The following is a 26,906-nucleotide window of genomic DNA, read 5'->3' on the forward strand; positions in this document are numbered from 1 at the left end:
AAGTGGAGGAATTATTGCACTGCCAGTATAGTTTGGTTAAGCTATACTGAATCAGGAATTCCATTTAAACAAGTCACTATGGCCAGGCATGGTGGCTCATGCCTGTAATCCCAGCACTTTGGGAGACTGAGGTGTGTGGATCACCTGAGGTCAGGAGTTTGAGACCAGCCTGGGTAACGTGGTGAAACCCCGTCTCTACTAAAAATACAAAAATCAACTGGGTGTGGTGGCACATGCCTGTAATCCCAGCTATTCGGTAGGCTGAGGCAGGAGAATCACTTGAACCTGGGAGGCGGAGGTTGCAGTGAGCCAAGATCATGCCACTGCACTCCAGCCTAGGCAACAGAATAAGACTCCATCTCAAAAAATATTCCAAAAAAAAAAAGTCACTACACTCCCAAATCATTGTATGCAAACTTTTATTGTAATGTGAAATCACTTATAAAATAAATTTTGACTGTAAATAGATATTACACATAGATTGCTGCACAAATACAGAAATAGTTGCTGTGAGTAGAGCCAGGTAAGCTAAAATAATTAAATGTTAGAGCCAAGGGAACCATTAGAAATTATTTGACTTGATCCCCAGCCTTTACAATGGAGGAAATTTAGGCACAGAGAGGTTAAAATGACTTCCCAAAACACACAGATAATTATGTTATGGCTGATTTGCAACTAGTACTGAAGTATTCCTATTTATTGATATGTCCCCCTCACTCAGCCAGGTTATTAAGAGGTCTGGAATCAGACCAACTTGGGTTTAAATATCAGCTATCGGACTTTCCAGTTGAATGTTACCCTGGATTTCAATGATAGATCCTTCCCAGCGAGAAAATATTATCTGGGCATTAATTCAGAGGTACAGACACCAAGGGACTTCATGAGAGGTATCCTGAGGGCACATCCCTAAAACAGGACTGACTCAGGAGAAGAACTAGAAGGCTCATTAACCTCTCTACAGGATGGCAACTGAGAGAAGGGAAACCTGCCCAAATTTTGCAGCCATCTTGGCCTCTGGGCCTGACCACCCAGTGGAATTGTGCTTTGCTTCTTTCTGCATGCAAAAGTGCCCTTCATCCTGGGATCTGGAGGGATGATTGAATTGGCATTTGGATGTTACCCCTTCTTCTAGTGCCCAATCTAAACATGCTGATCATGGTTTGTGCTCCCAAGTTTCACTGAGTTCTGGAGTCTTAATGGTGGGCTTTCTCTAATGCTGTTTGCACCAGAGTATAGACACTTGCCATCTAATGGAGAAAGTAATAGAACTCACCTTAAAGAGCTGTCATAGGAATGAAAAACAATGCATAAAAGTGTGTAGTCAGATGCTTGCCCCACATTAGACACTTATCAAATATTGCATGCAACTATTGTTACTCAGATACAACGCAACAGTGGGCGTTGAGTTGTCCAAGAACCTTGGCCACTGTTTGACTTAGACAAGATTTTCTTTTTAGAGCATATCACTTTAAAATGGTGAAACAGCTGTGGTGAAAACACTAGACAATAGGAAAACATTGATAAAGACATATTACTTAGAAATTCAACCTAGTTGGGACTTTCTGATTTGTTTCATCAAGAGACAAATATATGGCTGAATCTTACTTTTTTCAAGCCTGGTCTTTGGGGTTGGAAGATCAAACTCCTGCTCCATCCCTTAACTAAAGCTGTCAATGAGCAAATTATCAGACCATTCTGAGCTTCTGTTTCCTCCTCTTTAAAATGAGATTGATAATAATGCCTAGTCAGTGGGTGCTTGTAGAGCTCAAGGAAGAGAAAGTGTACATGAAATGGTGGGGGGCGGGGGGGAACTTTGTTGGAGATGAACATTAAAGAGTAGAGATCTCAAGGAGATTGTGTTTACTTCTCTTTCCAGTTTTCATCTTGCTGCTGCAAAAGGACACGTGGAATGCCTCAGGGTCATGGTTACACATGGTGTGGATGTGACAGCCCAAGATACTACCGGTATGTGGTTTTTAGTCTCTTAAGTCAGCAGGCCAGCACCAGATTAGGTATCAAAAAGTGATACATATTCATTACGGAAAATTTAAGGCCAGGTGTGGTAACTCATCCTGTAATTACAGCACTCTGCGAGGGTGAGGTGTGTGGATCACTTGAGGCCAGGAGTTCAAGGCCAGACTGGCCAATATGGTTAAACCCCATCTCTACTAAAAATACAAAAAAATTTAGCCAGGCATGGTGGCATGCGCCTGTAATCCCAGCTACTCAGGAGGCTGAGGCACGAGAATCACTGGAATCCTGGAGGCGGAGGTTGCAGTGAGCCGAGATTGTGCCACTGCACTCCAGCCTGGGCAACAGAGCGAGACTCTGTCTCAAAAAAAAAAAAAAAAATTAGAGTCTACAGATAAAATTTAGAGTCCAAAAGAAGAAAAGAGAATCACCTCCAATAGCAAGACTCTGACATGGTTTTGTTATACAGCCGTACTTCTGTGTTTTCATCTTTCATGTGGTTAGTCAACTAGAGACTGTACGCTTCTTATCCTCATTTTTTATATTATTTTCTAAGATTATATGTACAGACCAAGCAATAGTCCCTAATTTTTGTTTTTATGAATCATTGTGTGAGGTGGTGAGTGAGTTACTCAGGAGCTCATTTCATCAACTGAGATAGGCTCTGTAGATGGAAGCCTTGAACTTCATCTGGACCAGCTGCCCACGATTCTCACCCCTTGCTGTACTTCAGGGCATCCAGTTCACCTGGGAACTTGAAGGAAGGGAAAAGAGAAGAATAAACAGTACACACACACACACAAACACACACACACATACACACACACACAAATATATATACCTACACTTTACCCTCTGAGATTCAGATTCCATTGTCTGGAAGTTGCCAGTCAACTGGTATTTTTTTAAAGCTCGCTGGGTGATTCTAATGTGAAGCCAGTGTTGACAAAAGATGAACAAGGCAAATGGAGAGAAAAGGTAGCGTAGTCTTACCTTGTATAAAACACTGTCCTATAAGAAGGAGTCCCTGGGGTCTCCAGCCTGGGATTCTGCCACTGCTGGCCACCCCAAAAGACCAAAGCAACCACTGATGGCTTTTCATTTTTCTATTGTACTCGAGAATTTTTGGCTTCTAATAGGTTTCTATTAGTGTTTACTGGGATACAAAATTAGCCTAACTCCATTGCCTTTATCTAGGCTTTTCGTGAATCCGTAATGGATCCCTTTCTTTTCTCCCATCCCCAAAATTGGCCTCTTCAGACTAGTCATCTTGAGGGATCAGCCAGGTATTGCAGGAATGCTATTATTACTCAAAATATGGTTGGGAACAGGTTTAGAATTGTTTTCATTGTGTGAGGACTTAAAAAAAAGAATCTCAGTGGTTGGGAATCTTTATCCTTTGAGAATAGGGTTTTTTTTTTTAGGGCAAACCTAAGAGCCCTAAAAAAATTTGATGTCAAGTCAGGTGAATGATGTTTCAAACTGGTAAAACCATTTTTGGTCAAAAATAGGGAGTGATTGAAATAACAGAATGATTTTTCTGAGCAGTTCCACAGAAAGTTCCAAAAATATTTTGAGAAATGGCAACACCAATATAGGGGGATAAATGGTTTCCTTAAGTGACTGCCTTGAGGGAAATACTAATTTATGTTTTTCCAATTAAAGTCATCTTTAAACTCAAGATCCAATTATTGTGTTTGTTTTTAAAGTTCATTGTCATTGCTCTTAAAGTTATGCCATAAAACCACATGGTGCAGTATGATTTGCTAAAATACCCCTAATGAGATGTATGTCCTCTTAAGTAGGAGAAGTTTCCCTCTAAGAAACCCATAATCTGAAAGCATTAGCTCAGAGTGAATAAACTGGTGCCGTCACATGGTTTTGTTTCATTGTACTTGATATTAAGAAATAGATTAGACAGGACTGTAGTTATTTTCAGCATAACCAAAATCTTCCCTCACCTCTTTTTATTGTAGGGAAAAATAAGTTGTTTTTTTTTTGTGTGTTTTTTTGTTTGTTTGTTTTTGAGACGGAGTCTTGCTCTGTTGCCCAGGCTAGAGTGCACTGGCACGATCTCTGCTCACTGCAACCTCTGCATCCCAGGTTCAAGTGACTCTCCTGCCTCAGCCTCCTGAGTAACTCAGATTACAGGCACCCACCACCACGCCCGGCTAATTTTTGTATTTTTAGTAGAGGCGGGGTTTCACCATCTTGGCCAGGCTGGTCTTGAACTCCTGACCTCGGGTGATCCACCCGCCTTGGCATCCCAAAGTGCTGGGATTACAGGCGTGAGCCACCAAGCCCAGTCAGAATAAGTTTGTTTTTTTTTTTAATACATGTTCATTGTAGAAAAGTTGAGAAATATAGTAAACTATAAAGAAGAAGATAACTCAAGTTCCTACTCCTATCAGAAAGAAAAAAAATATTTCTATTTTGTTGTATTTCCTTCCAGATTGTCCCAATACATTTTTACATGCCTGAGATCACGTTATATAATAAATTCTATATCCTGCATTTTAATTTATTAAATATCCCACCAGTTTCATTTCCCCCATTAAAGGCTCTTAAGAAGCATAGTTCTTGGTGGCCTCATAACACCCTGTGGGTAGAGCTCGTATTTACCACCAGAGCCCTAACCCAGTTCCTGAGAGGCTGGTGCAGTGCTGGGCAGGAAGACCTGGATGCCCCAAGGCAGTGCCCACTTCCTGCAGACTGAGATGGTACCACTCTCTAAGAAGCAACACTGGAGGGAGTGCTGTGGACACAGCCTGGATATTTCCCAGGATTCGCCAGTGGGAACCAATTGAAATGGGTGGAATCCACAGCACTTTGGGGCCATAGGACATTGTCCAAACATTCCATGGGTTGAAGATGTCTCAGAGCTCCCGTCACTTCCTTCTCACCTGATATTTTTAGCCATGATTCCAGCACTTCGCTCCTTGGGCTTCATTGTTTTACTTTGGTCTGAAGGAGGTACCAGCTTCTTCCCATGATTTCTTGAAAGCATGCAAAGAGAACACAGGAACAAAAGAACACTGCATGGAAAAAAGTGCATCTAGAAAAACACTTCTCATTTTTTTCTCTCCCAATAAACAGGTTAAATTGTAATGGCTTTGATTGCCCATGCCTGTGTCTTACCTGTTGGCTATAATACCCACCTATTCACTCTCCCTCTCAAGAAAGCATATCTGAATACAAGGGAAGGATGAGGTTACGTTAGTAACAGTGCTTAGTGGTCATCACTAGTCCTAAACGTTTGTTGTGGTGGTTAGGGGATGAATTAAATGGCTTAGCTTTTACAGGTATTGGCTTTCCATGTGGAACCTACCTTAAGTTTTGCCACTTTATTACTGAGATGCAGTCACCTTCAATCTGAAGATCCAGTGAGAACTGGTACAAAGATCTGATACCATAAATCCTGCCCTGTAGAATTTTTGAAAAAAACAAAACACACACACACACACACACACACACACACAACCACCTTTCAAAATCTATTACACTGGCTCTTTTTATTCTTTTTATCCATGATTAATGTCTTTAGGATGGTCAAATTGGTATAATTTCCTACTTTTTAAACTTTTGACTGAATTTAAATTATAGAAGCAAGAATCTGTTAGCATTTTTTTTTTTTTTTGACACGGAGTCTCACTGTCTCCCAGGCTGGAGTGCAGTGGCACGATCTCGGCTCACTGCAAGCTCCGCCTCCCGGGTTCACGCCATTCTGCTGCCTCAGCCTCCCGAGTAGCTAGGACTACAGGCGCCCACCACCACGCCCAGCTAATTTTTTGTATTTTCAGTAGGGACGGGGTTTCACCGTGTTAGCCAGGCTGGTCTTGATCTCCTGACCTCGTGATCCGCCTGCCTCGGCCTCCCAAAGTGCTGGGATTACAGGCGTGAGCCACCACGCCTGGCCAGCATTTTTTAAAGCTATTTTTGCAAATGAAATACTTGGAAGTCTGAGAATTTTTATGGATGCTTTACAAGCAATTTTAAGAGCAAAACGCTGTCAGAAGATAAGGCCTTGGATGTGATTATAGTGCAATATCAACTGTCATGTCATTTTAGATTGATATTACTTAATTCTTCCCTGTTTTTTCTAGCTATCTTAAGAATTGAATACATGGTCATAGTCTGAGGTAGTTTTAGGGAAAGGTGCCCTGTGGCCAGAGCAGCTGGGCCATTCTACTTAGACAGCCTTTAAGTAAAAGGGTTCTTAGACTACTTGTAATAGTCCAAGACTCTTAATTTATAAATATCATTAGTCTTTTATTTGCAGGCGGAATTCTGCTGGAAGGCACTTAGGATTGCCCTTGTTATTTGCCCACAGGGAAATTGCTTCCTGATACTCTAGACAGATCCACAGCTATATGGGAGCCAGAGATGCATTGTCTCATCATAGTTGGATTCTGTCACTAAAATAGTATTTCGTCCAGAAAATTTTGCATTTGGAGAGAGAATTTGGTGTTAATAGTAGCAATGAGAGACATCTTACTTCAGTGTTATAGTGTTCAGGGAATGATGCGTCATTCGGATTTTGAGACTATTTTTAGTGAAAAATACTTTTCTGCTGCTCGTTAGAAAAACATCACAGGGCTGGGGAATAAAAGAATTTTTGCTTCTATAGAAACCCGGCACTTCCAGGTATGACTAGAACACTTACTCAAAGTAAAAAGAAAACCTGTTATTTTATAGTAAGTTGTTTACGTCTCCCAACCATCTTGTCTTTGGAGAACCGGGTCTTTTTCCAGTGGGTGTTGCTTATGCAGAACAGCTTTTGTCCACAGCAGGGACAAGTTAATGCATTGCGTGCACGACATAAACGGTCTCCATCTTACAATCAGGATGTGTTCCAAAACTTCATTTGTAAGGCATTTGTTTAAAACTCAGAATGTGCTTGTCCATAGAAACAGTGGTATAAGTGATGGTTGGAGGGCCAAGCTACTCCACCAAAGCCTATTTATAAAATGTATCATGTAACTAAACTCATACACAGTTATTCTTCATACACTCTGGAAGGAGGGATCTCATATAATATAACAGGAGGAGGAGGAAGAGAAAATCTTTGTCTTCTTACTTCCAAGAATCTCTCTTCCTTCATTTTTAAATTTTGTTCATCCTCCTCCTTTTGGGAGGGGACAGAGGGATTCCTGTCTCTCAGTAGCCTATGCTGATGAAACAACTCTCCCTCACACCTACCCTAAAAATCTCTCCGTACAGCTGAATTCAAAATAGAAGGAATCGGATCATTTGACTTTACACATTTTTATGCCATTCACCATAGCCCTATGGCCCACTAGTTTTTAAATACAGTGTTTCCTAGCTATATGATTCTCTAATTAGTGAATTTCTGGTCAGTGTTACAGACTGAAGACTGATTTAGAAAGAAAAATGGGGCCAGGTGCAGTGGCTCATGCCTGTAATCCAGCACTTTGGGAGGCCAAGGTGGGTGGATCACCTGAGATCAGGAGTTCGAGACCAGCCTGGCCAACATGGTGAAACCCCATCTCTACTAAAATACAAAAATTAGCCGGGCATGGTGGCACGCACCTGTAATCCCAGCTACTAGGGAGGCTGAGGCAGGAAAATCGCTTGAACCCGGGAGGCAGAGGTTGCAGTGAGCCGAGATGGCGCCACTGCACTCCAGCCTGAATGACAGATAAGACTTTCTCAAAAAAAAAAAAAAAAAAAGGTATTTGGGGCCTGGGCCACCATCGTATAAAGAAGTTGTTGGCCAGGAATGGTGGCTCATGCCTGTAATCCCTGCACTTTGTGAGGCCGAGGCAGGAGGATTGCTTGAGGACAGGAGTTTGAGACTAGCCTGGGCATCATAGCGAGACCCCCAGCTCTACCAAAATTTAGCCAAGTGTGGTGGCATACACCTGTGGTCCCAGCTACTAGGGAGTCTGAGGTGGGAGGATCACTTGACATCAGGAGATCTTGGCTACAGTGAGCCATGCTTGTGCTACTCCATTCCAGCCTGGGCTCAGAAAAAAAAAAGAAAAGAAATTGTTCCTCGAAGTCAGTGGTTCTGATGAACTGGGCTTGATATTGCCCCGCAGGGGACATTTGGCAATGTCTAGAGACATGTTTGATTGTCACATTTGGACCTCTAGTGGATAGAGGCCAGCGAGGCTGCCTAACGTCCTGTACTGCATAGGACAACCACCCACAGCAATTATCCAGCTTATAAGGTTAATGGTGCTAAGGTTGAGAAAGTGCTTTAAACATGTCCTAAAGTATGGGAGTTATCTACAGGTGTTATATTATGTCAAATAGCTTGGGAAATCCAGGATTAAGAGTTTACTAGGTGTGGTGGGGTGTCTGGTAGTGGTCAGGTCCTCTGCTCTGACCCTCTCCCCAGGTCCCCCAATCCAGACATTTGAAATTAGCATACCCTCTAATTCAGATGGACAGAAATGTATTGAGAGCCTACTGTGCAGCAGCAGAGTTGTCAATACTAGAGATACAGCAGGGAATCAACAGGGGTGTCTGTCCTCACCAAGCTTATATTCTCATAGGGGGAAAAATAATTAACTATATAAGTGTGTGTCTGTATAGAGAAAGAGGTAAAAGGGAGTGATAGAAGCTGCTAAGTGCTATGAAGGATAAAGAAATAAAGCAGGGAGTGGGGGTAAAATAATTAGGGAGAAATTGGAATTTGAAACGAGAAAGTCAGGAAAGGCCTCATTGAGAATTTTACAACTCTCTCCCTTCTTCTATATAAGAACTTTGAAAATCAGAAAACTCCAGGTAATTTCCATTCAGGGCTGGAGTACATTGAGAGAAGAGGGAAATGAGATGTCAAGAGTAGGGGCTGAAGTGTGTGGATCTTTGATGTATTCTGCTGGCTTGTGGGTTGCCTTCACTGGATTCCTCAGCCTGTGGTGGGCATAGCCTGGCATGGCTCTTATGGACACAGGATGTTTGGCAAACATATTGACAGCTGAAAGCAGAGCTGCTGAGCTGCATTATCATGAATCCACCGCAAGCGTCTAGCCTGGAGCTGCTTTTCACCCCAAGACAACAGCAGTTGGAACCTGTGAATGTCATCCAGTAGGTGGGATAGGGGATGGGGGATGCTCGATTCTTCCCACTCACAAGAATAACAGTTCTAGCCCAGGCACAGTAGCTCATGCCTGTAATCCCAGCACTTTGGGAGGCCAAGGCAGGAAGACTGCTTGAGCTCAGGAGTTCGAGATCAGCTTGCGCAACGTGGCGAAATCTCATCTCTACAAAAAATACAAAAATTACCCAGGTGTGGTGTCATGCTACCTGGGAGGCTATACGCCCAGCAACTTGGGAGGCTGAGGTGGGAGGATCACTTTAGCCCGGGAGGTTGAGGCTGCAGAGAGCCATGATCACGTCACTGCATTCCAGCCTGGGTGACAGAGTGAGACCCTGTCTCAAAAAACAAAAAAACACAGTTCCGTCTTGTTTGGATAACAACCTATGTCCTTATAGCTGTCTTCTCATATATAAGAAAGAGATTTTTTTAAAAGTGTGGCCTTTTTAAAAAAAATTATTATTTGAAAAAATCCATTTAGGACACAGCGCCTTACATCTCGCAGCCAAGAACAGCCACCATGAATGCATCAGGAAGCTCCTTCAGGTAAGCTGGTGACAACTTAGAATTATAAATGTGTCGGTTTTACAATTTGAAAGTAATCATATTTGTGAAAGAACAAACACACCCTCCATACACACTCCTTTAAATACTGTCCCCAAACCTGTGTTTCCTAAGCTTCATGACTGAAATGATAGCCAAGGAGAAGACTGTCTCCATAGCAACTCCACTGGCAGAGAAGAGGATCTAATCAAAATTGGAGTGTCTTTTTTGGGATCTAGCCTTTTTCTCCCCTTTATTTGGTTCCTTCTTTTCTTTGCTGAAGGACTTACACCCTCTAAATAGTGTAAGTTTTTAAAACATCGGTTTCTAAGCTGTTGGAGATCCTTACAACACAGGATCTCCAGTATCCTAGTATTGTGAAATCATCAGTAGAATGCAGCTCTTCTTTGAGAAGCAAACTTTCAACCATTATTTCCTCATATGTAACTTGATGAGCTTCAGTTCTTGGGTTTTGTTTAAGTCCTTGGTTTTATTCTTCTTTATAATTTTCAGCCAACTCCCTGGTTCAAAAATCTTGCCAGGAAGTTTGTAATGATCCCTTAAAGTGACAACTTCCATAAATCTTTAAAGATGAATATTTAATGAACTCCCAATAGCCATCCATACGGTAACATCCAGTTGTTGCCAGTCAAAATGCAAACTGGCTGTTTTCAGGAACAGCATAGAGCAATAAAATACGTGTTTGCTTGTACTGTCTGTTCTGTTGAACTGTTGTCTTGGCCTTCACAAGCACTATTTGGGACCCAGCATCTTGCTTTAATTTGGCTTTGAAATTCTAATGCAGAAATGTGGTCACATTCTTCAACTTGTCCTGTGCTGTTGATCACACAGCTTCTTGTCTTGCGTTACATGATGCAAGCTATTGCCAGTTCCAAGAACGCTTAACCTTAACAGGTCTTTGAAGCTAAATTCAAGAAAAATAGATTAATGTCTGTGATGTTGTATTATGAGGCTTCCCTTTGAAGACAACTAAAATATAACTTTTCTTACCTGCCTCTTCTGGGACCAGACACTCTGGATAAGTGAAAATCATTGCTCAAGCTCTCTGCCTCCATATCCTTGGCCCTACCTCAATTTTTAAGTAATTGATTTATGTTTCAAATCTCCATTCCCATTCTGGCTTGGCTATCCAGACTTTGCATCTGACTCTGATTTTAAGGAAGAATTAACCTGACAAGCTGGATGTTCTTGTGGGCAAGAACCAGATATTCTAGTCTCTAATGTAATCTTATATCTGGTTATGCAAATGGATTGGTTTTTCTTCAGAATCTTTGAAGCCTTTAAACAGTTCCTTGTGCTGTTTTAAAATTAGGCCAAAGCATGGTAAGTCGTAACTTAATCTCCATTCTTCTTACCACGGAAGGGCAGACATTTCACTAGCGTGGTAGTGTGTTATTACCTCCTCTCACTGCCAAACCATTCAGATTGTTCTTCTTCCTGGATGGTGGTTAAAACCTCAGCTGTGTCCTCCTGTTGGGCTGTTTTCCCAGGTCCTATTCCTCTTTGCACTCTAGCCAGTTCTTCACCTCTTGTCTCAGTAGCCCAGGCTCTCTGTGCTGTGATCCCCATTACCTCCTGCTGCCCCCCACTCCTATACTCTCTGCATTTACAGATCTCCCTGGGCTCTCCAGGCTTTTGCTCTTATTGCCCGTCTGCTGGAGCCATTCACCCTCTCCAGTGGCTACCAAGGTAAAGTTCTTCCTTCTCACGGCAATGAGCACAAATAGAGCCTTTTGAGATTCTTCAAATTCAAATAAGCTCTCTCAGGCTGGGTGCAGTGGCTCACGCCTGTAATCCTAGCACTTTGGGAGGCTGAGGTGGGTGGATCACTTGAGGCCATGAGTTCGTGACCAGCCTGGCCAACATGGTGAAACCCCATCTCTTCTAAAAAATACGAAAATTAGCCGGGCATGGTGGTGCATGCCTGTAATCCCAGCTACTCGAGAGGCTGAGGCAGGAGAATCACTTGAACCTGGGAGGTGGAGGTTGCAGCGAGCCAAGATTTCGCCACTACACTTCAGCCTGGGTGACAGGGCGAGACTCCATCTCAAAAACAAACAAACAAACAAAAAACAAAAAACAAATGAGCTCTCTTCCTTCCCGAACCCTCAGCTATTCCTCCCGCCCTTTCTCATACTGTGTTTCTTGGGCACTGTGCATCGTGTCAAGCAGTGACAAACAGCAGCCCCTATCCCAGTGGAGCTCCCAGTCTGGTAAACAATCCACAAATAAACATTACAGATTGCACAGCAGTAAAAAGGAAGCTAACGGGTTACTGTAAGAGAGGAATCAGAGGTGAAGGTTCATGGAAGGCCTCGTGAAGGAGGTGATATTTAAGCTGAGACCTCCCAAGGATGCAAAGAGCCACAAGGAAAGCATTCTAAGCAAATGGTACAATGTGTGCAAAGGACCTGAAGTCAGAAAGGTGCTGGCCAGGGAGGGAAGAACGCCAGTGTGTGGGCCTGGGGCAGAGCAAGTAAGGAGGAAAGCAGCACAGGATGTAGGGCCTTTTGTATGTCATGATGGGCTTGACTGCAGTTCATCCTAAGTACAGCATGGAACTTTGAGGGGCTTTTAAGTAGACAGTGAGAGTCACAGTTTTAAAAGAGAATTCTATTTATTTAGAGAATTGATAAAAGGGAAAAATGCAGAACTGGGGAGACCTGCCAGGAGGCTACCTTAGCTGTTCAGGTGAGAAGACGCTGTCCTAGAAAAGGATGTCGGTAACAAGAAAGGGAAGAGGGTAGATTGGAGGTGAGTTTTGGAGAAAAAAATTGACAGGACATGGTGGTCCACTACATATGGGATGAGGAAGAGGGGAGGGGGAAGGGGGTGGAGGATGAGGAGGAATCAAAGCTGAATCGCTGGTGTCTGGTTCAATGTCTAGACTGATGATGATGCTGTTGATGGAGAAGGTAGTCAGGGAGGAGCAGGTGGGGCACGGGGGAGGGGAAGCCAGAGATTTTGGCTGGGCCTTTGAGATGCTAATAAGACATCAGAGCAGAGATGTGAAGTAGGCAGTGGGTTATCAAGCCTAGTGCTTGAAGATGACAACTTTTGTGTATGAGTAAGAATACAGGCCCTAGCCCAGCCTGTCTGAGTTTGAATCTTGGCTCTGCCATTTACTGTGACTTGAGCAAATTATCAACTTTTTTGTGCCTCCGTTTCTTCATCTGAAAGTGGAAGTAATGATAGTATCTACCTCGTGTTGTTAGGGGACATAAAGCAGTTCTTTGAACAGTGCCTGGCACGTGAGAGCTAATACTTACATAGCACTTATTGTTGTTACTGTTAGGACCTCCGCATTTGGGAGTCACTAGCGTTCATTCTTCTAGATGATATTTCAGGTTGTGGGTGTGGAGGAGCTTACCAGGGAAAAGAGCTTAGAGGAAGAACACTGAGGAGCCCTGAGGTTTTCTGTTTGGCTAGAGGAGGAGCCGCAAGAGGAAAAGCAGAATAAGATGAGCCAAGCAGGGCTCTAGGAGCTGAGAGGTTGGAGAGAGGAGGACAGAAATGTTTATCGTCATTGGAAACATGAAGGTTTTTGGTGACCTTGACCAAGGCCATCTCTTTGGACTCGAGAGGGGACACCCAACTGCAGTGGTTTTGGGAGTGAATGGAGGTGAGGGTGCGTGGACTGCATGTGGGTAATCCTTAAGAGAAAGCTGGTTTCGTGAAGGGGGACAGAAAGGGCAGGAGATGGGGGAAAAGAAAGGATCGAGATGAGAGAGCCTAGAGTATGTCTATTAGCTGGTGGGGTGCTGGAGTGATGAGGGAAGGAGAGGAACAGACAGGTGAAGCAGCAAAGAGGGGAGAGTTTGCCCATCCCAAAGACATAAGTCTCCTTCCCCATAGGAGACTGTAGGCCCCTGGAACACAGCAGTTGGGGCTTATTTATGTTAATAGTCTTCCTAATAAGTCACATCATACCTTGCAGGAAAAGTCTGAACTGAATAGAATTGGGGCAGGGTATTTTATTATATGGATGTATTTATTTTTGTCTTATAGTCTAAATGCCCAGCCGAAAGTGTTGACAGCTCTGGGAAAACAGCTTTACATTATGCAGGTAACTTTCATTCTCCTATTTGTCTTCTTCTGCCATTAGAAACACCAACTTTTCTTTTTCCTTATTCAGGCCATTAACCTTCCATACTATTCCTGGTGCTCTTTTCTGTCATCATTTCTAAACATTCCCATTTTACTCTGTTTGTAAAACATACACAGTTTTACCGAGGCATATGCCTAGAATTCATCAATTGCTTTGCCACCTAACCACTGAAAATTATCACGATTAATATATTTTAACTAATTTAAGGTTCCTTTTTAAACTAAGAGATATTCTAAGCATTTGTGGATTTCAGGTAATGTGTGATACAGACTTTTTGATTTGAGTATTATGATGAACATCAGTCAATTTTATTTAGTAACATTTTGTTTAGTACGATTACACAACTTGAAGTGACAAATGTTGACACTGAACTGAGTGATTAGATTTACACATGTGTTTTATTGCTAGTTGTGGAAAAGCTAAGTCCTGTGAAAACCTGAGCCAAATATTTGCCTAAAGGCAACTGGCAGTCACTGGCTTTAGGCCTCCATAACTCTGAAATTAAGCAGTAATTTTAAACACCTCACTCTTAACCTTCCTAATACCATTTCTCTTCAATGCAACTAGAGTGAATATATTTAGAGTGGGTAGAACATGAACATTTCCTTCCTGAAGTATCTGATACCCCTGGTTGTGAATAACTGTGTGATTGGCTGTGGTATTTATATTTTCCTTCCCCCAGCGGCTCAGGGCTGCCTTCAAGCTGTGCAGATTCTCTGTGAACACAAGAGCCCCATAAACCTCAAAGATTTGGTAAGTACCAGGTGGTCACTAGAGGCAGAGGTGGACACTGGTTTCTAGAGCTCAATGGGATACCTCTAGAGTCACTGAGACTTTAGACTAGCAGTCCCCAACCTTTTTGGCATCGGGGGCTGATTTTGGGGAAGATAATTTTTCCATGGATGGGGGTGGGGATGGTTTCAGGATGAAACTACTGCAGCTCAGGTCATCAGGCATTGGAGTGCACAACCTAGATCCCTCACGTGCTCAGTTCACAATAGGGTTTGTGCTCCTATGAGAATCCAGTACTGCTGCTGATCTTATAGGCAGTAATGCTCACTCACCTGCCACTTACTCCCCACTGTGCAGCCGGATCCTAACAGGCCACAGACTGGTACTGATCTGCAGCCCCTGGGTTGGGTACTGCTGTTTTAGACGACTAAGTATTGGGCAAATTCTATTGCTTTTCAACCTAGATTCTCTTCTGCAAAATGGATTTATGTATTACTCTTAACCCTTTTCCCATTTGCTCCAAGAATACTCACCAGTGGCTTTTGGGGATACAGCATTTACCTCAAGATAACTTTGCCACGAAATATCTCATTTTTATTATTATTATTTTCGCATCACTCTAGTATATTGACTTTGGAAACAAAAGACATCATTCTGTTTATAGCATTCTGTTTTTAGTAGTGGTATTTCCATTTACAAAATGTAGTAATTCTCGACCACTGAAAATGTCAAATCCTAGAAAACGTAGCATCCCTATGTGTGATGTTAATATCGTTCTCAAAGAGTTCGTGGCTGAAGATTCATTTGATGAATCCGATTTTTCTGAGACAGATGATTCTGATGTTAGTTCTGTTTAGAAATAACTCCAAGAACAGTTTTTATATTTTATTTTCACATTGAAAATCAGTCAGATTTGCTTCAGCCTCAAAGAGTGTGTTTATATAAAATTAAATGAGCTCTGGCAGAGAGCTGCACTTTTTTTTTTCTTCTAAACTGGGAAGAAGGTTAATTAGCTTCTAAAACATTAGTAAAACATTTTGCAGCATATATTTCCTATATAGGTATATTTATTTCTACGGCTATACATGTTTTCTACCATCAATGTAATTACAAATAAAGCTTAATTTCTTGATTTTTAAAAATAAGTCTAAATAGAAATTTTACTACTTTCTTTCTGCACTTGGATAACTTCTACGTAGAATCTCCCAACTTTGAAGACCATTACTAGGCTATTTTAACTTCACCAGGCTACTTTGAGAATAAATTTATATACCTATCACATGGTTCTGTCATGGGGTTATATTTCATGTTGCAGTATGAGAACTGACATGCATACACTTATATTTGATGGAGATACTGTGAAGTGACTAGATAGAATCTGTAAATAAATTCATATTCCTTGAAGTTCAGTACTTCCTAAGCAGAAAGTAGTATAACTTCACAGAGATAGTGCCCAGAAACCTATCTGAAATTCTTTATGACAATACTCAATCTTTAAGCAGCACTTGTAATTTTAAATAGTTGGATATATTGTAACATCTTTTCCCTTTGCCTATTGAATGCTTCTACCTTAAAACTCACTGTTGATGGATTTATAGGGTATATTCCAGAAAAAAAACAAAATAACAACTGCTCTTTATGGTTTGTGTCAGACCTAAGATTACAAAAAATACTTATGTATATTCTTCTAGTATTTTTCATCATTTGTTTTATATTGTAATGTTTAAATGCTTGATCCACCTGACATAGTTTGTATATGAGTTGGAGACCTAGATTTCCTTTTTCCCAAAGGGGTTGCAATTGTCATGACATAATTATTCTTTCTATCCATTTCTTTATCTAGTCATGTGTTAGTAACAGACATAGGCTCTTAATTTATGTTATATTTTGATGCATAGCAAGATTACTAAAGGGTACACTTTCTGGTAAAAGTGGAATGGCAGGATATATAATGATTAGTGCACTGGGAATAAGCTGCCTACAGGGCAGTGGGATCTTCTGGTGTCGTGCGGAGACACGCCCTTCCTTTCTCCAGCACCGTCCCTCAGTATACCCGGTACACTTGCCTTGAGCCTTTACACACTTTGTGTTCTGTCCTCTCTCACAATCACCCAAACAGTGATAGCCAAGGGCATAAGCAGCCGCAGGAACCTGGAGCTCCTACGTAAAAGCTAGCATTCAGTAAAATTCCATAACAAGAGTTGTGCCAACATACAATCGTGACTCTGTAGGGGTACAGAATATCAGGTTGGACTAGATATCAGATCAGCAGTCAGCAGTCCAAGTCAGGAGAAAAACGTGCAAAAAACAGGGGCTGACTTTTGCAATTCTGGCATTTTGTGCCTGAGGTAAAATCTAAATCTGAATTTGTCTCCTAGGATGGGAATATACCGCTGCTTCTTGCTGTACAAAATGGTCACAGTGAGATCTGTCACTTTCTCCTGGATCATGGAGCAGATGTCAATTCCAGGAACAAAAGTGGAAGGTACTCCAGAATTAGGCAGAAATCATGTGACTTCAGTGATACCCACATTCTGAGAGTATTTCAAAATATCACAGCTATATTTTGGATCATTTGTTATAAGGGATTTTTAACTTCTTACCTTTTTAAAGTTCTACTGTTTCTGATAATCAAGAATCTATGTTGACTTTAAAGCAATTTTCCCCAGACATCTGTGGACATCATTGCTGGCTAAGTCTGTGAGGAGACTATTAAATGCTAATGTGAATAAACAATTTCCTGTGACTTTCTATGCAAAATAAAACAAACCTATTGGTTGTTTTGGAGAAATGGTCTTAGAAATATATATGTTATTTAAAATGCTTGAGGTAAAACAAGGATAAGATTCATGCCAGTCATATTAAATCCCATCATATTGTGCCAAATAGTATAGAAGATTGTGGTGTTTGACTAAATGTGGTTTAATGTTTTGATTTAATCTGAAGTTTAAAAAAAAAAAAACACCTAATTTCATCTTGATTGCATTCCACTTCGAATTCCCTGAAGATTAAGTGTAATAAAGGTTTAACTGCACTTAATCTTCTTTTCTCTTTTTTTAAGACAACTGATTTCCCAAGAAAGACTTTTTACATTCTCTTAGTACTAATTTTGGTTCTCTTTTTTCCTTTAGAACTGCTCTCATGCTGGCCTGCGAGATTGGCAGCTCTAACGTTGTGGAAGCCTTAATTAAAAAGGGTGCAGACCTAAACCTTGTAGATTCTCTTGGACACAATGCCTTACATTATTCCAAACTCTCAGAAAATGCAGGAATTCAAAGCCTTCTATTATCAAAAATCTCTCAGGATGCTGGTATGTAAAAGAAAATAGCCAATGTTGTTTTAAGTTTATCCACTCCATTTTCCCCAAAGGATAAAGGAATGTGTGCAATATGATATATTTTATTATTCTTTTAAACATATTCTTGAAAAAAATGGAGTGTTAAAAAATATTGTATATGGTGTATGTGTGTGTATCCCCCCACCCAAAGTGAATATGAATCATTATGCTTCTTATAGTTCTTTTTTTCACTTTTTCCTCTATAGATTTAAAGACCCCAACAAAACCAAAGCAGGTATTTATCTTTGGGGGAGGCTTCTATGTTTCATTTATGCTTGTGGGAATTTAAAAATGTTCAGATTTAACCACTCTGGTCCACTAGTAAAGTAATAAAGACTATATTGAAAATACTTAGGGACTGAAATATCTTTGAATAAATGAGTCATTGTTATAAGGTGTTAAAGGTTGCTGGGCTGGGCCGGTGGCTCACGCCTGTAATCCCAGCACTTTGGGAGGCCGAGGCTGGTGGATCACCTGAGGTCGGGAGTTCAAGACCACCCTGACCAACATGGAGAAACCCCGCCTCTACTAAAATTACAAAATTAGCCGGGCATGGTGGTGCATGCCTGTAATCCCAGCTGCTCAGGAGGCTGAGGCAGGAGAATCACTTGAACCCGGGAGGCGGAGGTTGCGGTGAGCTGAGATTGCACGATTGCACTCCATCCTGGGCAACAAGAGTGAAACTCCGTCTCAAAAAAAAAAAAAGGTGGTAAAGGTTTCCTTAATAATTTGCTTTATTTCAAAAGCATGTAACTTTAAACTTGCTACTTATATGTTCATCTTTTTCTGAAATGTACTAACTCATACTTCCTATTGGTGTGAAAATGTTTGATGTGGCTTAAACTCTGTAACTGAATAACACTGTTTTAAATACTTGTAATATCACATGAGCTACAGAGCTACGGCCAGTAAATGTTAGCTATTTAATGAAAATAAGAGAATTTAGCCTTTTCTTTTAATTAGGGTTTTTCTAGAATGTCATGTGGTGTTACACAAAGTAGAAATTGAGTTTGCCCTGTTATTGTGTAGTTTTTTCTAAAAATATATCGTCACTATCTGTTTTTTTGGTGAACAGTATATGTTTGGTTGGTTATTTATTTACACATCTACGTTCTTGAAGAAATCATAAACAGCAAATACTCAATACTGAATTTATGTGCTAACTGTATTACTTATCAGTAACCTTCAAAAATGAAGTTATCCCTTTCCCTCATATTTATAGTCTTTAAAAAAAGGAATGGAAGTAATGCAGACATGTGGGAAATACCGTTGCTTTTCATTAATACAGAAAGCTGACTGTGATTGTATTCTGGATTCTAAGTTGTAGTAGACCTCAACCTCTACTTTCCCAGTTCTCCACACCAACCTAATCTGGTTTTGTCTCATGTGTTTTTATTTTCTTGCTATTAAAGCATGGGCTGCTAGGAGAATACTTGCGCATGCATATTATTTATTTTTATGTTGGTAGCAGATTTCAGATTTTGATAAAGTAAGAAATGCATGAACTTTTGAGGTTTTTCTCATGTGTTTGATAAAGCTACTTGCCCAGACTTTACTAACCAAACTAACCCACCTCCATTCTTTGGACTGTGATAACTTTCAGCATGACCAAGTCTCTAAAATAAGCTCAGAAAGAAGTGGAACTCCAAAAAAACGCAAAGCTCCACCACCTCCTATCAGTCCTACCCAGGTAAAAACAAAAGCAAACCAACAATCAATAAACGCACCACAAGAAAGCCATAAATTTGTCATTTTGTTTAGGCCAAAAAGGAATGTTTTAGAACTGACCTTTAAGTGCATATTTAACATTTTCCTTAGCAGTTTTAAATTACAAATTGTGGTAAGAAGGATTTTGATGATTAGTATGGAAATAATGTTGATTCTTATCTATTTTTAAAAAAACAGTAGAATCGAATAGCCTCTTTTTGAAAAGTCTCAAGGAAATTTCTCAAAATCTTATCACAGAAACTTTCCCTTAAGATAAGTTCAATTTATTTTTAGTTCCTTATGTTAAAAGATCTAGTAAGGACTGGGAGAATGAGTAGCCAGTGAGGCAATTAGTTGAAAATGAATTTCAGTTGGTTTCTTAAAACATTGCTGCAATACATTTGCCTTTTTAATTGCTTTTAAGGTTGGCTAATATTAAAAGTAGTTTTCATTTCTGAGCTTTATAGTGACCATTGCATAGAGGAGGAAGCTCAGTAATTTATGTAATGGCAGGTAAAAACACATTGAAATTTGTTATTTAAAAATTCATAGGCCATAAAGAGAATAATCCATATTTAAACAGTACAGAGGAATAGCTCATCTCATAAGTATTTTTTAAATGTATGTTAGCATACTTATTAATATTCTTAACCTGCAATAGAAGTTTTATAGATTTTTTAAAAAGTGATTCTAATATAGGAGCACAGTTATATTCTGTAAACTTTCAGAAAGTATTTGAAGTAGCTGAATTGCACTGAAAATATTCTACCCTTGAATTAATTGATGCCAAGGATACTTACTGTTAGATTTCATTGCATTGGTTAAACAGGTTGATTCTTCGGCACTGGAGAAGAGGAGTTTGAAGATACATTCTTTATTGATGATTTTCATTTTGTTTCCTTTTTAGTTGAGTGATGTCTCCTCCCCAAGATCAATAACTTCGACGCCACTATCGGGAAAGGAATCGGTATTTTTTGCTGAACCACCCTTCAAGGTATTTCCTTTCTGTATTCAGTTTTGTTACTGTATTTTAAGATACATGATAGACTTGATTTAAGTTATATAACACTGGGAAAAACAGAATATACTTCTGAATCATTGGTTCACAACCTTTTCACCGTGAAGTACCCCTTGATTATTTTTTCTGGCATGGACCCCATAAAGCAAGAATGTGTACAGCTAGTTTGTATCCATAATAATTTAAAATTTTAAAAAAATCATTGAGTGAATAAATTAAATTTACAAACCAATAATTGATTTTCTTCATTTTAAAAAAAAAAGAGACAAGAGGGCTGGGTGCAGTGACTCACACCTGGAATCCCAGCACTTTGGGAGGCCAAGGTGGGCAGATCACCTGAGGTCAGGAGTTCAAGACCAGCTTGGCCAACAAGGCGAAACCCTATCTCTACTAAAAATACAAAAACTAGGCCGGGGTTGGTGGCTCACGCCTGTAATCCCAGCACTTTGGGAGGCTGAGGCAGGTGATCATGAGGTCAAGAGATCGAGACCATCCTGGCCAACATGGTGAAACCCTGTCTCTACTAAAAGTACAAAAATTAGCTGGATATGATGGTGTGCACCTTTAATCCCAGCTACTTAGGCGGCTGAGGCAGGAGAATCACTTGCACCCAAGAGGCAGAGATTGCAGTGAGCCGAGATCGCGCCACTGCACTCTAGCTTGGCAACAGGGCGAGACTCCGTCTCAAAAAAAAAAAAAAAGAAAAGAAAAAAATACAAAAATTAGTTGGGCCTGGTGGCAGGCGCCTGTAGTCCCAGCTACTCAGGAGGCTGAGGCAGGAGAATTACTTGAACCCAGGAGGCAGAGGTTGCAGTGAGCCAAGATCGGGCCACTGCACTCCAGCATGGGCGACAGAGCGAGTGTCTTGTGGTGGGGAGCAGGGACAAAGTTTACTTATATGGAATCTAAAAAAGTTGAACCCATAGAAGCAGAGAGTAGAATGATAATTGGGGGAGTGGTGGGAGGTATTGGGGAGATGTTGGCTAGAGGGTACAACATTTCATCCAGAAAAAAGGAATAAGTTCAAGAGATCCATGGTACAACATGGTGACTGTAGTTAATAACAATGCATTGGATTCTGAAAATCACTCAGGGAGCAGATTTTAAGTGTTTTCATCACAAAAAATGATAAGTGTGTGAGATTAATTAGCTCCATGGCCATTTCACATTATGTATGTATTTGCAGACATCATGATGTACATGATAAATACATACAACTTTTATTTGTCAACTAAAAAATAAATGAACTTTTTCAAAAATAAGGTGTGGAAGTTACCAGCTTCTACTTGTTATTCTCCTCATTCTTTCCTGAATGCAGTATATTGAGGAAATGCCAAAAATTATATTTCAGGAACTTCTCTATTTATAATGAAATATTCTAGATTGGATCCTGGGACAGAAAAAGGCCATTATTTGAAAAACTGGCGCAATTTGAATAAAGTTGTAATTTAGATAGTAGTAATTTACCAATTGACAAATGTATAATGGCTGCATCTGTTGTAAACATTAGAAGAAATAAGTGAAGGTTTCTATCTTGCAACTTTTTTATAAATCTTAAATTGCTCCAAATACAAAGAGCTAAAGTTTTTTTAAAAAGAGACAAAGATAAGAACTTACTAGATAACCAGTCTTCTTACCCAATTAAGTTTATATTAATTCCAATCAAAGAGACAGAAACTTGTGTTATTCTCTGTTGTCTTACTGAGAATTGTATAGTTAATTTTTTTCCCGACTATAAAAGTAATATGTATTTATTTTACAAATGTTAGAAAATCCATTAGGTTTTATCCACCTGGTTCTGTAGATTTGTGGTTGGAAAACATTTTAAGGAAGTGGGAGGATATTTCCATTTAATATCTGTTTATCTAACATACTGAGAAATTGTACTCACGGGGGAAATAAAATTTATAATTGTTAACATGAAATTTCAATATTTTATATTTACTTACTTTCCCTTATTTAGAATTACTAAAGATGTTTTCTTTTAACTTGGATACACATTAATCTGAAACAGATTCTATCAACCTATCATTTCCCTCACTTTAGACTTTACTAATAAACTCTTCAGATGAATTTCTATGTAAGACAAGGTAACTATACTCTTATAGTTAGTACGATAATATCTTCTGATATGACTGTGCCTCAAAGAAGCAATGCAATCCGAAGAATATCACAAATTATGATTTTTCAGAGGTAGAGTATAAAAGACTGTCATTTCTGAAAAAACAAAACAAAACAAAAAACAAGATAAAAAGTGACATTTATTCCTACGTTAGCTTAGGGAGGAGAAAAAAGTGATATCTAGGCCAGGCTCGGTGGCTCACAGCTCACGCCTGTAATCCCAGCACTTCGGGAGGCCAAAGCGGGTGGATCATGAGGTCAGGAGATCGAGACCATCCTGGCTAACACAGTGAAACCCCCTCTCTACTAAAAATACAAAAAATTAGTCGGGTGTGGTGGCGGGCACCTGTAGTCCCAGCTACTGGGAAGGCTGAGACAGGAGAATCGCTTGAACCCAGGAGGCGGAGGTTGCAGTGAACCAACACTGCGCCACTGCACTCCAGCCTGGGCGACAGAGACCCCGTCTCAAAAAAAAGGAAAAGAAAAAAGAAAAAGTGATATCTATTTAAATGGCTAAAGTTTAAAAACACTGAAACTACCAAGTGAGGATTGAGGATGTGGCAGAACTAGAACTCCATTTCCTGCTGGTGGGAATCTAAAATGGTATAACTATTACCAGTTTGGAAAGCTGGAAGTTTCATTAAAGTTAAATATAAACCTAATATATGATCCAGCCATCCACTCATAGGTGTTTACCAAAATAAATGAAATTATATGTTTAGACACAATCTTGTATGCAAATGTTTGTAGCAGCTTCATTCACAACCTCCCCAAATTGGAAGCAAACCAAATGTCCATGAACAAGTGAATAAAGATAATGAGATATACCCATATAATGAAATATTATCTGCCAATAAAGAGGAACGAACTGTAGTGCAAGTAACAACATAGTTGAATCTGAAAAGTCATCATGCTGAGAGAAGCCAGCCACCAAAAAATTCATACGGGATGACATTCCATTTATAGGAATTCTAAGAAATGTAAAAAAAGAGTTGTGGTTGCCTAGGAATGATGTGGGCAAGGACTGGTTGTAATGAGGCATGAAGAAGCTTTTAGGCATAATGAACAGATTCTCTATCTTGACTATAGTGTTGGTTCCATAGGTATACATCTGTCAAAAACTCTTCAAATTGTAAACTTGGCTGGATGCAGTTTATTATACGTTATATAGTGGAAAGTATAAAAACAAGTAAATTTCTTATAAAAGTGAAAGGACTGCTTTTTGTAAAGATAAGCACTTAACTAAAAATAAGCTACTTTATTATTTAGCATTTGGGCTTTTACAAAGGTATCTCTGCTGAAAAATTATCTTATCATTGACTGGCTCATTCGGATGCCACATTGTAATTTTTAGCAAGTCACTGTAATGTTTTGAAATGAGATTGTGGCTTTGAAGTTCCAAGAATTTTTACGGTATATTAACAGATATTCAGGGACAAAGCATTAGAGAAAATCTTTAGGGAATCTATTGCCAATCTGAGACCATATGATATTTATTACCATTTCCCTTAGAAAAGTTAATAGTAACTTTAATAGCAGATAACTTATAAAATGATAAAGCTAAAAAATCTGCTTTAAAATATTTCAATCAATGTATAATGCAGACATATAGAACTTCTCTTTGACTTCATTACGAAAGCACTATTTGCCGTCTCAGTTTTTAGTACATAACTCACTAAATTAGCAATTACATAAAATTATTGTGATCTTAAATATATTTGCATTGTACTCACTAAATGAAACTTCTGAAAAATATTTAGAGAATATGCCCCCTGGAACTTCTAATGTTTTAGAAATTAAACTTAGTAGATAATTGTCACTTTTACTCATTTATAGCTTAAAATATCTTCTTTCTTCGAGATTTTCTAGCTGATTTTCTAGTAGGATCATACCAGATCTGCTCTGCGTAAGCTCAAGGAGGAAAGTCTGCTTGATTCTTTTGTGTAATGTTACATTTAGAAATGTTCTTTAAGTCATTTTTGTGTTTCAATAGGCTGAGATCAGTTCTATACGAGAAAACAAAGACAGACTAAGTGACAGTACTACAGGTAAGATAAGGAAGCATCTGTTTTTCTTTTTCCTTCAACCAAACTATTTCATGTCCATTTAAAGAGAGCAAAGGCCAAGCTGGGGTACTGTGTAAAAATGTCACGAGCCAGCATGTCCACACAGAGCTGCCAGTAACGCACAAGCTGAAGCGCTCTGTACTTCAGGGTGCCTTCTTCACCTGCATTTTAAAGAGTCTCTGAATTTGAATTTTGAAAAATACATCTTTATTTTCATTTGTCCCAAACTACATGTTAGCAGTTCGTTCAATTATGAGTACAGGCAATAAGCCTCAGTGGTATTAGCAGACCAGTGATTTTGTCACCAAGAGAATTCCTATCACCTTACTGTTATTGCAGATATCTTGAAATATTTACAATATGGCTACTAAAAATTATGGCAGTTATTAGAACTGCTGCCAGATCTTGTTATTGTTACCAAATAAGCTCTTAAGTTACTGTAGCCTATATATTTTATCTTACCCATTTAAAAATATCACGTTCAGATGAGGTCCATAGGCTTCTGCTGTCGCTAAACGCATTCTTTGCAGCTGAGCAGCACATTATTTCATGAAGGGAGAACCCACCATGCCACCTCCATGACTGTCCCCATCTAACTTTTCTACTTTGGATTTCAAGTAGACACACGCAAAGACAAGAATGTTCATGAAGTCATATGTAATCATATTGTCTTTATGATCATAGGGTTTAATTCATTGTGTCTCTTATAAAAGAGTGCCTCCTAAGAATTTACCCTTTAAGAATGTAATATAGTATCTTCAGAATCCCTTCAAAATGTAGAAGAGACAATTTCAAAGGTCCACTTTTGCTCCAGCATTCAGTGTCTTAATCTGTTGTGTATTTCATAGGTGTTTGGAGCCTTTAATTTGCAGAACTTAGCAATATTTTTTATTTATGTATTTATTGATTTATTTTAGAGATGGGGTCTTACTGTATTGCCCAGGCTGGTCTCAAACTCCTGAGCTCAAGCGATCCTCCCACCTTGGCCTCCCATAGTGCTGGGATTATAGGCATGAGCCACCACACCCGGCCCTAGAAACATTAAACTTTCTAATTCCTGGCAGAGATCAATGTTAATATAACTAAACAAATGTTACATTGGGTACTTTAAAAACCATTCACTGTATCTTCGAAGTAATTTTTATTTCTTAGAATTGCATTTAGGCTCCCAATTCCCTAGTTCATTCCACACTCACCAGACTTCATGTCAAGGAAACTCAGAAAGCTGTGATTTAGGCATCAGACTTATGATGAGAAGCAAGGATTTCTATGAAGAAAGGTCATTTTGCATCCTTCCAAGTTAAGATTAAAGTTTTCATCTTTGCATTAAATGGCTGTGAGAAAATAAAAAGCATAGCATTAAAAATTTAGATCAGTGCTTTTCAAAGTGTGGGTAAAGTATTTACTAGCTTATAATAATTAAGGAGTTTGAGCTGGGTGTGGTGGCCCACACCTGTAATCCCAGCACTTTGGGAGGCCGAGGTGGGCAGATCACCTGAGGTCGAGAGTTCGAGACCAGCCTGGCCAACGTGGCAAAACCCCGTCTCTACTAAAAATACAAAAATTAGCTATTACATAAAATTATTGAGATTTTATGTAATAGTTAATTATTGAGCATGCCTGTAGTCCCAGCTACTTGGGAAGCTGATGCAGGAGAATCGCTTGAATCTGGGAGGCAGAGGTTGCAGTGAGCCGAGATCGTGCCACTGCACTCCAGCTTGGGTGACAGAGCAAGACTCCATCTCAAAAAGTAATAATAATATTAAGTTTGGACCAGAAATTCACACAGTTACTTCACTAAGCACATTGTTTTGTTCAGCTGACATATCTTTTGTAGGACTTTCTAGATGAAGGAAGCAGTACATTGCATTGCATTCTGGAGGAAGTTTGCTATCTCAGTGAGCACCTTGAATAGCACTCCTTAAGTTGCAATTTCAGCATGATAATCAGTACGATGTCCGAAAGTTGTGGTTTACCAACAGGGATTACTGTGGGATTCAGAGAAGAGAAGATAGTTTCATGCTAGGGTGGTCTTTGAATGCTTTAAGGACTGGGCAAAGTTTGACGTGACGCTTAAGAATTCTCTAGGCAGAGAGATTCTGCAGGGCAATCCTGTGGATAAAGAATGAAAGAATCAGCCATGTGTTGAGAATGTAGAGGGTGTGATGGGAACCATGAATCTGAGGAAAATAGGAATCTAGAAAAGTAGCAGTGTC

General features: G+C 39.7%; 1 protein-coding gene across 14 annotated transcripts in view; it reads left to right on the top strand.

Annotated features, from left to right (window-relative positions):
• RAI14 (retinoic acid induced 14) overlaps positions 1 to 26,906 on the top strand; it is a 176,214-nt gene that overhangs the window by 137,772 nt on the left and 11,536 nt on the right. For 9 of the 14 annotated variants that reach the window (XM_004058963.5, XM_055367686.2, XM_055367684.2 and 6 more), the window contains 10 exons: positions 1,877 to 1,965; positions 9,519 to 9,583; positions 13,610 to 13,667; positions 14,392 to 14,462; positions 16,820 to 16,926; positions 17,573 to 17,751; positions 17,985 to 18,013; positions 19,382 to 19,468; positions 20,393 to 20,479; positions 24,618 to 24,672. In XM_004058963.5, the coding sequence (XP_004059011.5) occupies positions 1,877 to 1,965; positions 9,519 to 9,583; positions 13,610 to 13,667; positions 14,392 to 14,462; positions 16,820 to 16,926; positions 17,573 to 17,751; positions 17,985 to 18,013; positions 19,382 to 19,468; positions 20,393 to 20,479; positions 24,618 to 24,672 (827 nt within the window). The remainder of the gene's footprint in view (positions 1 to 1,876; positions 1,966 to 9,518; positions 9,584 to 13,609; positions 13,668 to 14,391; positions 14,463 to 16,819; positions 16,927 to 17,572; positions 17,752 to 17,984; positions 18,014 to 19,381; positions 19,469 to 20,392; positions 20,480 to 24,617; positions 24,673 to 26,906) is intronic. The other 5 variants (XM_004058964.5, XM_055367693.2, XM_055367691.2 and 2 more) reach the window with 1 other exon arrangement.

The sequence above is a fragment of the Gorilla gorilla genome, chromosome 19 (genome assembly GCF_029281585.2).
Source record: "Gorilla gorilla gorilla isolate KB3781 chromosome 19, NHGRI_mGorGor1-v2.1_pri, whole genome shotgun sequence".
In the NCBI taxonomy this organism is placed as follows: Eukaryota; Metazoa; Chordata; class Mammalia; order Primates; family Hominidae; genus Gorilla; species Gorilla gorilla.